This window comes from Passer montanus, unplaced genomic scaffold (genome assembly GCF_014805655.1).
Source record: "Passer montanus isolate IOZ18808 unplaced genomic scaffold, ASM1480565v1 scaffold17, whole genome shotgun sequence".
Classification (NCBI taxonomy): Eukaryota; Metazoa; Chordata; class Aves; order Passeriformes; family Passeridae; genus Passer; species Passer montanus.
This window is the reverse complement of record NW_024364270.1, coordinates 2,567,734-2,583,968: the sequence shown is the minus strand read 5'-3', so window position 1 is coordinate 2,583,968 and position 16,235 is coordinate 2,567,734. Positions and strand designations below refer to the sequence as shown.

At 40.3% G+C, this 16,235-nt stretch overlaps 1 protein-coding gene across 3 annotated transcripts in view; it reads left to right on the top strand.

Moving 5' to 3' along the window:
• The window catches only part of PTPRB (protein tyrosine phosphatase receptor type B), a 62,165-nt gene that overhangs the window by 35,452 nt on the left and 10,478 nt on the right, over window positions 1-16,235 (top strand). For all 3 annotated transcript variants that reach the window (XM_039703848.1, XM_039703849.1, XM_039703850.1), the window contains 16 exons: window positions 401-664; window positions 1,526-1,795; window positions 2,434-2,697; window positions 3,534-3,797; window positions 4,176-4,457; window positions 5,547-5,825; window positions 7,705-7,854; window positions 9,056-9,299; window positions 10,480-10,586; window positions 11,137-11,236; window positions 12,718-12,801; window positions 12,905-12,922; window positions 13,027-13,108; window positions 13,567-13,657; window positions 14,802-14,878; window positions 15,686-15,820. In XM_039703848.1, coding sequence (XP_039559782.1) covers window positions 401-664; window positions 1,526-1,795; window positions 2,434-2,697; window positions 3,534-3,797; window positions 4,176-4,457; window positions 5,547-5,825; window positions 7,705-7,854; window positions 9,056-9,299; window positions 10,480-10,586; window positions 11,137-11,236; window positions 12,718-12,801; window positions 12,905-12,922; window positions 13,027-13,108; window positions 13,567-13,657; window positions 14,802-14,878; window positions 15,686-15,820 — 2,711 coding nt within the window. The remainder of the gene's footprint in view (window positions 1-400; window positions 665-1,525; window positions 1,796-2,433; window positions 2,698-3,533; window positions 3,798-4,175; window positions 4,458-5,546; window positions 5,826-7,704; window positions 7,855-9,055; window positions 9,300-10,479; window positions 10,587-11,136; window positions 11,237-12,717; window positions 12,802-12,904; window positions 12,923-13,026; window positions 13,109-13,566; window positions 13,658-14,801; window positions 14,879-15,685; window positions 15,821-16,235) is intronic.

Below are 16,235 nucleotides of genomic sequence, written 5' to 3'. Positions count from 1 at the left end.
TGTTATTCCCATGCATGCCAGTTGTTTGCTTAGTGTCTCTAGTTTGATCACTTACTTATTTTACACCTCTGTTTACCTACCTGAAGTGAATGATTGAGATAACAACAGAAAAATGGCTAACTAACTGAGGGTACCTAAAGAGCTTTCATTTTTTGAGGTGTTTTTAAGGTATCATATGGATAAGAGGGAGGTTACACATGGAATTGTGTTTCTAATAATCCCACACAGATGTTTACAACTTTGCTTTTGTTTACCCATGAATGACATTACTTGTACCTGTAAGGGATCTTACTCTTTTGAATCATTTTTTCTGTGGCCATAAAATAGGTAGAAATTAGGAAGCCTGAGTCAAACAGGAAATTTGTGAGCAGGTGCCTTTTTGTTCCCTGTTTTTTTCCAGTTCCAAGCAAGGTCCGAAACATTCATGTGTCACCTAATGGCATGACAAACAGTCTGAAAGTGAGCTGGAGCCCTGGAGGTGGAGATGTTGATTCCTACACAGTGACTATATTTCAACAAAACCGTCAGCTTGATTCTCAGAGTGTCTCCAAACACATCTCTGAGCACATGTTTCACAAGTTGGAAGCTGGGGAGCAGTACCGGGTGGTGGTGCAATCTAACAGTGGCACCTTGCACAACAGCTTAGCAGCTTTTGGGAGAACAAGTATGTTTTTCTTGAGACAACAAGAAAGTTACATTATATCTGACCCTTGTTTAATAATGTTTATGAATGTACCATAGGGCATGGGGACATTCACACTCATGGGAAGTTTTTATCTCAAAGCATGAGTCATGATGTTGGCATGGGTCTGTTAATACCAGTGAGACGTGTCATTTCAGTAGCTTCACCTGGGTGAATGTGCATGGAATTCTAGTCCAGCCCAGTGTCTTCCTTCATAGGATGAATGCAGTTCCATCGCTCTCATTTCCTATGCCTGTACCCATCTGTCAGATACATCCACTCCATGTAGGCAAGCATTGTGTTCTAGCAGAGCCTATTGCATGGTCAAGGCTTCTTAGACAACATATTGCCCCACTGTTCAGGGTGTCAGAACATACAAAACAATGCAATACCTTGTTTTTTATGCATCCTTTCTCTTTAGCACGTGCATTTGTTATCTATGGCCTTGACTTTTGTGCAGCAGCTACTGGCTAACATTTTCTATTCTGGGCTATTATTTTGCACCAATTTACCACTCCTTTATTTTTCAGCTTCCTTTTAACTGTTTCGGTGAGTTCATTTCACTCTCCTTCTCCATCTTTTCATGATAGTCTCTATATATCTCTTGCTTTTCCATTCCCGATTCAGATATCCATGATGCTCTATAACTTCATCTGTTTGTATTTATGTCTAGGAATTAGTTGTTTGCATAAACATATGCACAGACATTTCTTTTCCCACAAGTGAACCTGAAAATATTTCAGGTTATTTCAGTTATGTTCTGTTAATTACTTTACTCAGATTTGTGTATTGAATGGTCTGTATTTCACTTGGTAATATCCTGCCTTTAATTGTTGCTTCCAGTTCCAGCCTCTGTCCAGGAATTATTAGCCCATCATGCTTACAGCAGTCATTCCTTGTTAGTAACCTGGCAGAAAGCTCCTGGTGTAGCCGAAAGATATGACATTCTGCTCTTGAACGAGCAAGGAATCCTCCTGAGTAACAAATCAGAGCCAGCTACTGCCAAACAACACAAATTTGAAGATTTACTAGCTGGCAAGAAGTATAAAATACAAGTTCTGACAGTCAGTGGTGGACTCTTCAGTAAGCGTGCAGAAACTGTTGGCCGAACAGGTAATTAGAACATCTTGATTTACTTATACTTCCCTCAGTCAGCTATCATTAAATACATATATACATCTGTATATTTTGGTTCTACAAAGATTGTAGAAAGTCCAAAGTCTGTAAGGTACAGACTCTGGATGTTTATGCATCATTTTTCCTCATACATGCTTTGTATGTGAATCTGAACTTTATTGTCATAATAATGTGACCATGGTTCATAATAAGGATATTAAACCAAAATGCTGAATGCTTCCCTCTGTCTTTTGTGGATACACCTGAATGCTTTATTGTCATCAAGTTTTTAATTCACAGTCTCAAGGTTCTTAATGCAGGATTTGATGTGAATACATACTTCTAAACTCAAGGCCAAGTCTTGCTTGCAGTCTTTACTGATTAATAGCTTCTTGTAGAAGCTAATGGACAATTCTCTGTGAGCACAGTCTACAGAATCAGACCTTCTGGAAAATAAAAATACTGTATAGGAGAGACTCAGTGGCATTTCATAAATGCTTTCCTCTTGTTTCTGACAGTTGCTGTTGATATTACTTAGCTACTTGTGGCTTAATTGAAATGTGTTACAGCCATGAGTTTATCAAAGGTGCAGCTTAGTGCCTAGACTCTGATATTTACTCTTACCTTCTTTTCAGTTCCAGCAGCTGTTACAAATCTGAAAGTCACAGAGAACACCACTGACCGACTGTCCTTCAGCTGGACCACCTCTCAAGGGGAGCTTGATTCATATGACATCTTCCTATACAATCCAGACAAGTCTCTTCATGACAGGATTTCAGGAGAGCAGCATCTGCAGCAGTGTTCGTTCCAGAACCTGCGTCAAGGCAGGATGTATCGAATGGTGATTGTTACACACAGTGGGGACCTCACTAACGAGTCATCTGTCTATGGAAGAACAGGCAAGAACATCTAAGAAAACTATCTGTCTCCAGTGTGGTGCTCATGGGGGACACCAGTGAGCTGGTCTGAGTCTGATGCTCATACTAGATTAGAGCAACTATTAAAAGTATCAAAATCAGCTCTAATATGTAAAAAGCATTAGATATATAAAAAGATAAATTCTGAATGATGTAGTTACAGCAGGAAAAATGAAATGAAGAACCTTACAATTCCCAGGAGCTCATGTCAGAAGAAAGACATTCCAGTGTATGCTCCCTAAGCTCAGGCTGTCTCTCATCCTAAAAGCAATATTGGCCTGAGTGGGAAAGGGAAAAAGGCAAAGCAAGTAGGGTTAATGGGATAGACAGTCTACCAGTGAAATAAAACTTGTTTCCCATGGGAAATTCTGGCTGCAGCTCTGTGTTTGTTCAGCCACATGTGGGAAGCAGAGTTTTCTAAGCAGCTCTAGCAGCTCTGACATTCTGTGAAACCTTTCTTTATTCCCCTGCAGCACCACCACATAGGAACCAATCTGTGGGACTATATCTGCACAGCGATGTAATTTTTCAGCTACCTCAGAAATGGGTGTTTCCAAATACTGACTAGGAAAAAGCTGCTTAATATTTGCAAAACTATCCATTATAAGCATTGCAACCTCTTTTGGTAACAGTGGCAGTTCAAAATAATAAAGGAAGCTACTGAGATATGCTTTATGCTTTTCAGCCAGCTGTGGTGGCTGTCTAGTTTGTAGAATGACTGTCATTACAGGACAAGTACCAGGTCTGCTTGACCTTTTTGCTTCTTCCCACCCAAAGGATGTTCTACATAAAGCAATATTCATTCCTTCTTTTTTCAGTACCAGCCCCAGTTGTTGGTCTCAAGGCATCCAACCGAAACATGACGGACAGTCTGTGGTTCTCTTGGGGTCCAGCAGCAGGAGATGTTGACTTCTATGAGCTGAATCTTTACAACCCAAATGGAACACAGAAAGAAACTGAGCAAAGGAAAGACCTGGAAGAGTGGCGTTTCCAGGGGCTCATTCCTGGCAGAAAGTATACTTTGGTTGTGGTGACTCACAGTGGTGACCTGACCAACACAGCAAATGCTGAAGGAAGAACAGGTATAGGATTTTGTTTTTTAGTCCCATCTGTTTGAATTCATTAGTTCACAACTATGCAACAGACTTGTTCTGAGGGAGGATTTATTATAAGAGATATCGAAGGTATAAAGATAAAGGATAACCTTAAGTGCATTAAAACAATGGAATGTGAAAGGAAAGCAGTCAGCACTGTTTTCTTCAAAAGGCTCAGGAATATGTTACGACTGTGAAAGTCACCCTCATCAGCACGGGTGCAGTTATTGGCTGTGTATATGAGATAATACAAACTATTTTGTCATGCATTAAGAAAATAATCCATGTTTCCTTTTATTTGTCTTGTGTAAAAATTTGTTAAGAATCTCTTTTTCTTCTTTTCTTTTTCCCCCCCTTTCTGCATAGCACCCAGCCCTCCTAACACTGTGTCATTTACTGATGTTGCAAACACTTCTTTATCAATCACTTGGCTGGGTCCTCCAGACTGGACAGACTATGATGATTTTGAGGTGCAGTGGCTTCCAAAGGATCCCCTCACAGTATTCAATCCCTACAGCAGCAGCAGATCTAAAGTACGCATCATCTACGGCCTGCGACCAGGGAGACTCTATGAGTTCAGTGTGAGAACTGTCAGTGGCGACAGCTGGAAGACATACAGTCAGTCACAGTCTGCAAGTGTGAGAACAAGTAAGTAAAAATTTCCATTGCACCCTAACACTCAGCTGAAGAAGATGCAAAACTGGAGAGTATTACCAATTCTTTATGCAATCAGTAATTTTCATTAATAAATTCATGAATGACAGTGATGAATTCAGCTAGATTCTAAGCTCTTGCTGTGTGCAAGGTCAGCTGTTTAAAGACTGATAATGGACATACATTTATAATCTTCACATCAAGAGTCAAGCTGTTTGGTTGCAGAACCTGAATCAGTCTGTTTCAGGGGTAAAATAAGGCTGAATATCCAAACTTCTCTGTTGGTAGTATATTGAAATAATCATGTTTCTGAATGATAAGACAGGAAGGATGAAAGAAACTGTTCTGTACTAGATTTGAAACTGGAATCGCTTCACTGCTCTGCATTTCTGCCCATGTCTGTGAATCTGTTTCATCTCTAGGAACTTCAGTAAAAGGCTGATTTGAAAAAGTGAAATTGTAAAAATAACTGAGTCGTGGCAAATCCTCATGTTATTTGGGGTGGGATTCAGCTCTAAATTGACATCTATGTTTAGTAAGCTATATACTCTTTAATACAGCATAATAATTAAAGTTTCACCTGTGCTTAATCACTTAAATGTAGATGCCTGCCATCTGGGAGTGAAATCCTGTCTTTGTTACGTGTTACATGATATAAATGGTGCTCCCATATTACACGGATGAAGCATATTTCTATGTTATGTTTTAGTGATATGGACACACCACAGCCTGTGGTGTTGTAACAACTTTCTAGAAATCTGTTTCTTTGTAGTGTAGCTGTTCATGTTAAGATTTAATTAAGTAGGATTGAAGTTTTTTCCTTGTTTTCACAATTAATTACTGGAGCTTCACAATGCTAATGGGGTGTATGTCACTAGATCTGATTTCAAATGGCTAAAATTAGTTACAGCCTTACATAATAATCAGGCAGCACACATTTGCAGGATAACTGGGAATGCTGACTCTCAGCCTCCTGTTCTGATCTGATGGTAGATACAGAATCTAGGAGGTGTAGTGCAAGCAGAGAGTGTGTGACACCTGTCCCTTTTCCCACTGAGTTTCAACTTCTCAACATTTCTCTAGAGCCAGACAAGATACAAAGCCTTCACTGTCGGCCCCAAACCTCTACTGCCATCGCGTGTTCCTGGACTCCTCCCGATTCTGACTTCGACGGGTATAGCGTTGAGTGCAAGAAAATGGACACCCGTGAAGTGGAATTTTCTAAAAGGATAGATAAAGATAAATCTCTACTTAATATTATGACCCTTGTTCCCCACAAACGATACCTGGTGTCCATCAAGGTGCATTCTGCAGACATGACGAGTGAAGTGGTTGAAGACAGCACCATCACAATGATTGATCGTAAGTGCAATTCAGTTACCCTGAAAACAGGCATTGAGCAGCAATGAGCAATTGCTGGTGTTGCTTAGACAGTAAAAGGAGTTCTGAGCTCCACAATTGCCAACATGTGGAGTGGTGGCCAAAGTAGACTGAACCCATTCTTTGGTCTCTGTTGTGACAGACAATGTAAGATTTTGACTATACTGCCTCTCATTACATTGCCAGATCCAATTATTTGGTTCATTCATGAAATATAGCCTGAGAAACATAAATACCTTGTCCTCATCATCACATGCCTTGTCTTCATCAGTTGTCTTCATGCTCACTGCTTGGCTTTCTGTATCTAGCCATCTGTACCCTCATTGATGGTAGCCATCCTCAGCACAAATATCCATCAATAAGGACATTGGATTGTAGTACTACATTCTCTTTTGGTGTCTATAGACTCTTCTGAGGTGCTACCTGACCAAATCACCCAAAGGACCTGAGGGAGGATCCAGATTTCTATAGTATGTGCTTTGAAACAGATTCTTCAGTTTCTCTACCCATAGGCTGCTGAGTGGAGTGTATCAGTAGCATCTGCTGGTGCCTCTGCACTGCCAGGCATCACTGCAGTCAACAGCCTGCCATTGCTGACCCTAGAGCTGCCCCAGATTTTGCACTACCTCAAGATTCAGTGGCACAGCACTATGCAGAGGCCTGCACTGTTCCAGGGCTAAACTCAAAAAATGAGAGGATGGCCCGGAGTCCTGTATTCAGGGATGCCTCTGTAGCTGCTTTTTAAAAGCCACGTTTGTGTGAAATGCTAGATCATAAAAACTATATTTGCTTTGGGAGCTATTGAGCTAAGCTAGAGTTCAGTCACCAAACTGCCTTCTCCTTTGCCCCTCAGTTGCCTTTAAATCTCCTTCCTCTATCACAAAGGATACTACAAATCCAGATGTAAGACCTAGCTATTCATGTCACAAGAGGTGAGACTGAGTCCTATTTGAAGGTTTGCTGATCATGTTTATTCTTATTTGGTTTAAGTTCATGTTTGTTTATTGTCACTTACTTGTTTTGAACACTGCTGCTCTCCCAGACCCTGGTTAACACTGGAGGCCCTACCTCAAGGGAGCACAAAAAATTGCAGCTAGACTTTGTAGATGTAAGACGTATAGCTAAAAGCATGTGAATGTATGAATTTTTGGTTATTTTGGCATTCTAAAAGCTTTTGAAATTTAGCCTCCTGCTTACAGGTTTTGTATTTTTCCATATGTGAAGTATAGTTTCAGTACTACAGATTTTTAAAATAATCAGCAATGTAGACCCTTAAAATCCCCACTTTTGCTGCACTTTCTTCCCTGTGTGCTTCACTTTCCAGTTTACTTCTACTGTGTCACTGTTCAAGGTGTAGTTTTGTATCATACGAAGAACATTTTCTATGGAGATTCTACAGTCAGTCTAGAAAATGGTATTCTGTAGTTAAGTGCTCTGTCTGGCTAACCCTGGCTGTTCCAGGAAAAGAAAGCAGAAATATAGATGCTTAAAACAGGTAACTTCTGTAGTGAGTGTGTTAAGTGGCCTCTAAATACTTGGCTTAAACCTGTGTTGTTTTCAGCAGCTACAATTTCTGTTTTCATAGGCTTGACATGACTTTAATGCATTTCCATGTGGGCTTCTGCAGGAATTCATACTGAGGAGGTGTCACTCTTATTATGGTGAACACACTGCTGGCTTGTTTCATCTTCTGGCAGTTTCACTGTGGGAGGTGAAGATTCTTGATTGCAAAGAGAGTAGAATCAGAGAATTGGGTCCAGGCAACTGAGATTTATTACAATTGCATTTTCCTTATTAGCAAGTACATAGGTAATGCTTTTTCTCTATTTTGTATTTATTTTCTATTTATTTAATTACTCAGGTCCTCCTCAGCCACCTCCAGATGTACGAGTGAACAAAAAAGAGGTGCTGATTACCAAATCCTCCATCAACTTTACTTTTAACTGCAGCTGGTTTAGTGATACTAATGGAGCTGTGAAGTACTTTACTGTGGTTGTGAGGGAGGCTGATGGTAAGTGTCATGATTTAATGCTATTCTCTCCATAGGCAATAAAATTTACATGGGGAAGTACATCCCTATCACTGCACAGCAATGGGGTTTCTCCTCATCTAATGGCTGAGTGTCATACAGGTTTTTGATCTATACATCCTCCCTAGCCTGAGGATACAGGGAGTCCTATTCTTAGAGAGTTTATAGCAACTACGGAGCTCAGACAGAAGTAGTACTCTAGATTACACTGACATGTATATTCAGACAGTTTTTGTAGTCTAAGGCTCATGTTGGTTGCCATTGCCAGTGAACACAGATCTGTGCCTTGCTGTGCAGATTTCGAAAGGTAGTTTAAATGTTAGGTGCGAACACTAAAAGGCAACTGCTTTGGAGAGTCTCAGTAAGCCATGCTGGGAAGCCACACGTCTGCCAGGTGATGTTTGCTAACTGAAGAAAATGACTTTGCATGCAGCACTGTAAAACAGAACAGAAATGGTGCTTGTGACATGCATGTAAACCTCCCTTTCAACAGCTGACCTATTGTTGAGATGTGTGTCTGGCAAATCAGATACATGTCTCAACAATTTATACCTTGTTTTTAGAAGTGGCTTCATTTACTGTCATACCAGGGCATATTTTGTGACCTTTATGAAAGTTTAATATCTCTGTCCATCAACCCTTAGGAAAAAAAGCCAGATAATATTTCCACTGTCTGCTTTGTCATGTTTGGGCAAACTATAAAGCTTTTTGAGGACTACTCATTGCCATAGCTTGCCCATCTGAATCTCTTCTGTTATTGTGAATTTACATTCAGGGGACCCCTGTAATTTCCTACTGCAGTTTTTCTCTATATACAGTAGAGTTGTCAGTTTATGGGTTTTTTTACTTCTTTTTGAAATAGCTAGTAGTAGAATCCAGGAATCTGGATCACAAAAACTCCCCACAGCAGCACAGGAATAAATGTCATAGCATTCAACCTGACATGCCTATTGTGGCAAAAGTTGCACTGAAGACTTGTGAGGAAATCTGCCTAAAAAAATAATAGAAAGGTTGGTAATGGAAACAAGGTACCCTAACCATTGTAGCTTTGTATTCATGAGGTAGCCTCCAAGAAATAGAAAATTGGATAAAAACATGTCTGTCAAGAGCTTGAGCCTATAAACCTCATCACATTAATGGCTGTGGCATCTAAACCTTCTGTCTTTCTCTGCACCTGACGCAGGTAGTGAAGGACCAAAGCCCGATGAGCAGCACCCGTTACCTTCCTACCTGGAGTACAAACACAACGACTCTATACGCATCTACCAGACAAATTATTTTGCCAGTAGCTGTGCTGAAAACCCTGACAGTGACTATAAAAGCTTTGACATTAAGCTTGGAGGAGAAATGGAAAATCTGGGAGGAAAGTGTGATCCAGATCACCAGAATTTCTGCGATGGACCTCTAAAGCCTCGAACTGCGTATAGGTTAGACTTATATTGGTAGCTGTGCTTTGTTGCATTATTAGACTTGGTGTCATATGGGTGCCTGATCCACCTGAGCTTCAGAAGATTAGTAACTGCATTGTACAATGTTCTTTGTGTTTCACTGCAAATTTATGAAAGCTTTATCAATGCCCCTGTTCCATAGGTAAGAACCAGTCATTCAGTGGCATGGGAATGATATGATTAATTATGCACAAAACTCTGTGCAATTAATAGGTTTATTTATTTACCTCAACTTGATGGGAAGCTCTCCTATTGCTGCTCAGCATTTCTTTGAAAAGACTGAAGACGATTGGCTAAGTCAGAAGAGTACTTCAAGAAGAAGGCAAGCATGCTTCACTCAGTCTGGCAGAACTACCCCATTTGTTCTTTTGGAACAAGCTAGAAAGACCTGAGGCCATTCTATCCTGTGGCACCATTCTCAGGCTCCAGAGCTAGGCCCAGGTTAGCTGTAGGGTGTAGAAGAGGATGACTCCCAAGACCAGCCTCAGCAGTTACACTGTTTGGCAGTGAGACCAAACACGAGCTCCAGTATGGCTCTGTGACACCCCTCTCACAGGCAAATACTGTCCCAAGAGGTCTGCCAGCTGCTCACTGAAAAGCCACATGGACAGAAGGTACATGCCAAGGAGTGCCCATTGTGCCTCTCAGCTTCTTCGTCATCATTAAAACAGTGCTAGCCTGCTATAGGCTGCTCTCATTAGGGCACATTTCCCAAAACTTCAGTCTGGGAAGTACCCATGTTACCAGGAGAACAAAGAGGACTCTAACATTTATCCATTAGCACAGTCGTGACCAGCCAAGTGAAGGGAAAGTGTGTCCCCCTGAGGAGCACTTCTGAGTCCTCTTTCCTCTGCAGTTTCTGCTAGTCCTGCCTTCAGACGTGGTCAGGCTGTGCGTGCCTGCAGCCAAAGCCCCCATCTGTTACCTCTGCCAGGGTACCTCAGAGCTCTCCACCTGTACTAGCTGGACTCCCCTATATTAAACTCAGGGATCAGTATTATTAATTAAGTACAAGACCGATTAACTCAGGTGTCTATACTAAGAATTATCTATGGTCAGTGGAAATGTTTTAGTTGTCTCAAAGGGGCAAATGAGTTCTTACTTTTCTGCTGTTGGTTCTGAACATCTGACGAGCCACTTTTTTTACTGTATTTTTTAGAATCAGCATACGAGCTTTTACTCAGCTTTTCAGTGAAGACCCAAAGGAACTTCCTAAACCGCTCTTTGCAGACACCTTCTTCTCTTTACCCATCACCACAGAGGCAGGTTAGTTTCAAGTTGTTATCACTGACTGTGCCATGTGATTATATATTGTGCCTAAGAATACTCTGGCATCTAGAACTATTTGTAAGGACTGGAACAAAGCTTGTTGTGCATGCTCCTGCTGAGACGACATGAGACAACATGAAAGGCTGCTCTGACTTGATGCTGACTTGACTTATCTACCTTTACTACAAAATTCAGAGGACTGCTTGACAGAGCTGCTGAAAGTAGAGAAAAGGAAAAATGCTCAGTGAGGCTATCACCAAGAAAGCTTCTAACTGCAAGAGAACCACTCCCATATAATGGGGTTTTTGCTGTCTTTTACAGTGGTTGGGAGTGAAAAATTTTGTTTAATGGTTTGAAAAAAATGAGGACAGAAAATCAATGCCAGATTTTAGCTAATTTTAATGTTTTAAAGTGTTTTAATGCCTTACATTTCCTTGTATTAAGCCATTTTCTTCAGCTGATAATAACAGATCCCCTGAAAGTTATTGATTCTCTGATTCTTTTGATCTTTTCCTCAAGACATACAAATATACTATTTTGTTTCTAGAGCCTCTCTTTGGAGTTATTGAAGGTGTGAGTGCTGGCTTGTTTCTGATTGTGATGTTGGTGGCTGTTACTGCTTTATTTGTCTGCAGACAAAAAGTTGGGTAAGTTGAGTCCCTTTGTCAGTCTCTGTTATTGAAGTCATTTCAAATTATGTTCATTTAAGTAATACAATTGATTAGCTAAAAATTGGATGGATACACTGAACTGTTCAACAGATAAAAGTCTGTGTCCCCCCAAATTCTGTACACACTAAGTAGACAACTAATGACTTGCATATTAAGAAATCTATATATACTTAATTCAAATGGTGTCAGAATTATGTCATAGAGGATCCTTGTAACTTTTATTTTGCAGTAGCAGTCTGAATAGTTCTGAATAAAAAATGGTTTATCATTCAAACTTTTATCTTCTGGGAAAAAATGTCTTTTGTCAAAAAATGAAGTGCTTCAGATTAATTGCATCTGCATTGTAGATGGGAAGCTTTTGAAACTGTTCATTTAGACTTTATAATTTCAATGCAAAAATACCGAGATATGGCATTACCTCAGTGTCCAAAAGATTAGCTTAAACTTTGCTTCTCATTTTTTGTCAGTTATAGTTGTATATTTCACATTACAGATGAATCTTAAATGGTGAACTTACATCTTTTTTAAAAATGAAATAGTGTGTCAACTGAAAAAATCCTTATCCATTTAAATTATTTTGCATGACTGAGACGTGAAATTCTTTGTAGTTTCTGAAATTAGAAAAAAACCTCAACATTTCTAGTGCATGGGAAACACTGCAAGTCTGAAATTCAGTTCTTTTACTGATACAAAATTAAGCTGATATGTTTTTGAATTTGCTTTTCATATGCCAGAATTTCAGATTGAAAAAACTCGTATTTTCTGACTAGTCATAGCTTTTAGCCAAAATGTATAAACTTTATTATAGAATGTGGTTTCTTGTTGTAAGTTATATACCCAGCAGGATGGCAGTAATACAGGTATGGTTTTCCCACATCAGACATAAAGAGAAAGTGTTCTCTAAGGGAGATGTCTTGAAGGAGGAGATGGCAGCAAAAAGAAAAAAGGCAACACTAGCTGTGTGGAGTAAGTACCACTTCTGTGGCTTTCCCAAAGCCTGCTGTGGTTATGCCACTTGCTCCAGCCATTAATGTGGGCATCTGCTGCAGGCCTGGTCTGCAGAATGGATGTGCTGGAAGCTGTGAACCTTCTACAGTTCTGAAAATCTACATCTGTGTTTCTTTACATGTAGAGAATGAACTGATTTAGGGGTCCATCTTAGCACAGGGCACCCTCCTTAATGATGGGCTGGGCTGCGAGTGTTTCAGAACAAGAAAAATGTCTTACTTCCTCTGCCACGCATACACTCCTCATCACTATTGCCAAGCTAAAATACAAGAAAACTCTGAGCCTGACCTAAGAGCAATGCCACAGGATCAGAGCCAAAAATCAAAACACAGTGGAAAATGGTAAACTGGAAAAAAAAGACATTTAAGAAAATATAAATTATGTCAGTGCCAGCTCTTACCAGTTTCAAAACTTAATGATGTAACAGAATACCTTCCTTTTTGTTCTAGCAATGGCCATGAGAGACCTACAGCAAGGCTGAACATTCGCAGAGACAGGCCACTGTCAGTCCATTTGAACTTGGGGCAAAAAGGGTAATATAAAAAGTTTGGTTTTTTAACATAGCATTGTGGTTGAACAGACTTATCTGATCACTTACTGATGAAGTGTTTCTTTTTCTTTTGAAATAATTTCCAGGTACAGGAAAACTTCCAGGTAAAAAGAAAAAATTAATACCTAAAAAACTTCTTGGTAGCCAACTAGATAAATTATAACTGTGATTCATCCTGTGATTTTCTCCCTCCTGTTGAATATTTCAGTCCGATCAAAGTCAGTCACTTTGAAGCACACTTCAACAAACTTCAAGCAGACTCCAACTACCTTCTGTCCAAGGAATATGAGGTGGGATCCTAACCTAGGCAAAGGTCTTGCTTTGTGAAGGGGTGGGCTGGCTGAATCAACTGGTTAATGTATTGGAAGGGCCTGCATTTGTTTGTCTTATTCACGCAAATCCAAAAAAGGTGGAGCATTTCATTTGAACTCCACTTGTCCATGTGCAGAAACCAGCTCTTCATTTGGCATCTTCTGGCTGGAAGCTTCTGCCTGATACTTGTCTGTCTGAGATTAGGAGCATTTGTTTTTATGGCACATCTGTGTCATAAAGTATGGAAGGTACCTGCCAGCCATGTACTTCCTTTAAAGCAGTATGTTTACCTATGTAATTTCAGTTTGTTTTTTTATTAAAAAGCAGCTGTTTTCTGTCCATGGCCTTTGAGAGCTGATGAATACTATTTCCCTTTGTGTTGTCTTGTCCTTTAATTATTTTGACCTCACATTTTATTCCTATTCCTTTTTTGCAGGACTTGAAAGATGTGGGTCGAAACCAGACATGTGACATAGCACTTCTGCCAGAGAACAGAGGGAAAAATCGATACAATAATATATTGCCCTGTGAGTTTTAGCTTTGGTTGTGTAATATTGCATCACACAAGCTATTTTTCACTCTTTTTTTTCACTAAGCCTAGTGGAAAAGAGTGCAGCCAATCCCTTCCCTCCTTTCTGTCCGAGATGAAATATCTCTGCCTGCTCAGGTTCTTGTGCTAGGAGGCAGATGATGCATGGCCCTGAATGGCTTCACATAGATCAGTAATTTAATTTCACACTAGAGGTGTAATGACTAGCATTCAGTCCAGGGAGAAAAAGCTCAAGCTATTGGGAGCATTCAGACACTGCTGATAACAAGGATAGTAGAAATAACAGTAGGGTTTTTTACATACAGGGTAGCATCCATTCAGTGCTCTTTGACAACGTTGCCAAATCTTTGTTCTTCAGAGTACACAGCAAACCTACTATACAATGTAGAGCTGGTGTGATTCTGCATGGTAAGACATGGCAAGTTAACCCTGTTCTTCTCATGCAAGACCTGTCTGTCATTGAGAGGTTCCCCCTTTAATCTCCCACCTGTCATTTTGGAGGTAGAACATTGAGGAAGAACACCACATAACTCAGTGCACATCCCCACTAATGGATGTGGCACGTGCTGGCAGCACAGGCTCTCCTGTGTCCTGCCTGCTCATGCCAGCAATGACACCTGACTGAGATCCAACATGGCATTATGTCATGAATCAGTGTCCTGGCAGCTCAGGCACTTTATGTTTCTGTAGAGACAGCCCTTCACCTAGAGAAGATGTTAGGCCTGCTCAGTGTTAGCTCAGAATATCACTGAAGTGTAACTATTCTTTCAAGGGCAGAGCTGGGCGCTGCTTTCCAGTACAGCATGCTGTTGTTGGAATTGAAGGAGGATGCTATTTTGGCCCTTTTGTTGTCATAACAAATTCTATGCAGCTCAGCAGAGGAATTTCAGTATATTTACCACATCCTTCTTGCCCATCTATCTCCTAGTCTCTGGAACAGTCCACAGCACTCACAGATTAAAGAGGCAGTAAAACCAGCAGTTATTCCTTATAAATTAGCTCTTCATATAAAATCTTGTAATAGTGCTGGCAGTCCTTTCACAAACGCATTTCTGTAAGTGCTGAGAGGGACTGAAAATCAAGACCTAGCCCTAAGCCTCTTGTAATCAATTTCTTGCTAGATGATACATCAAGAGTGAAGCTTTCCAATGTGGATGATGACCCTTGCTCAGACTACATTAATGCAAGCTACATACCAGTAAGTGACTCAAGGGTGGTGTTTTACAGTCCTCCTTACAGTGGTAATTTTTCCATCATCTAAAACTGAATATAAAGCTGGATGGTTAAGGCTCCCCTCCCCCTTCCTTGATTCACTTGAGCTAAAAAACTAAGAACTCATTTTGTGGCTGTGCTGAAAGACTGTGTCTGACTACCATTAAGTTAACTGTGAATGATTTACCCAGCACTTAAGGACACTTTCTTGCATTGCTATGGTTATGTAAGGTAGCAAGTCTAATTGGCCAAGGACATATTTTTAAAGGTCGCTGATTTTATACAGTGTCCACAACAACTGTAGCTATCACTGCAGGTGGCATCCTCACTGTGGAGCTGTAGCTCATCCTGACAGCATTTGCACCTCTCAGGGTGATAAAACTGGCTGAAATTAAAATAATGCCCTTTGCCAAAGAGTTATGATTGATAATAGCAGTGGCTTTAGCAATCCAGATTTCGAGTCAGAACTCAGCTAGTTTATTAAAAATTATAAATAAAACAAAAACCCCTAGCAGCTTTAAAATTGCTTGAGAGTGTGCTGAACACAAAAGAACTATTGAAAGTTTTGACTGTCACAAAAGGAACAGTATTTAGATAAACTGCCACAGTCTCTTCCTTCTCTCTGTTCCAATCAGTCATTTGCTTTCAGGTCCAAGGCAACAATTTAGCTTTCAAAACTATTGTCCCAGCAAGGGTTGCTGCAGAGCCCTGTCTGCAACCCCAAGGCTTGTTCAGTTGTTAAAAGATTTCTTTCTGCCTTTTTGGAAGCTAATGGAGTTCTCTTTATTTGCAGGGCAATAATTTCCGCAGGGAATACATAGCAACTCAGGGCCCTTTGCCTGGAACCAAAGATGAGTTCTGGAAGATGGCATGGGAGCAAAATGTTCACAATATTGTCATGGTAACCCAGTGTGTTGAGAAAGGCCGAGTAAGTAGTGACTCTTCTTTTTCTGTTTTAATGTCTGTCAAATGTCAGTTTTAACATCTGTTAAAAGTTTTTGCTTCTTACTTGCATCACGCTAAAGCCAAAAAGAGCCCAGTCAAGGATCTCCAGCATGAAAGAAAAGGTATAATATAAAGACTGGAGGCAGATCAGGGCTGTGAAGTGAGGATACACAGACTGTCTCAAGATCATGCAGCATGTCAAGGCTAGAATTAGGAGCAGAGCTCAGTGCTTCTGGTCTCTAATCCAGGACTTTGTTCACTAGACAATTTTCTTCAGCATGCAGAAGGACAACCACCAACAAAAAGTGCCCATTTATCATATCAATGCTGATCAACTTCTACTTTAAATATAAGCTCTGGAGAGTAAATGTTGATCAGTAAATACATCAAATTATCTC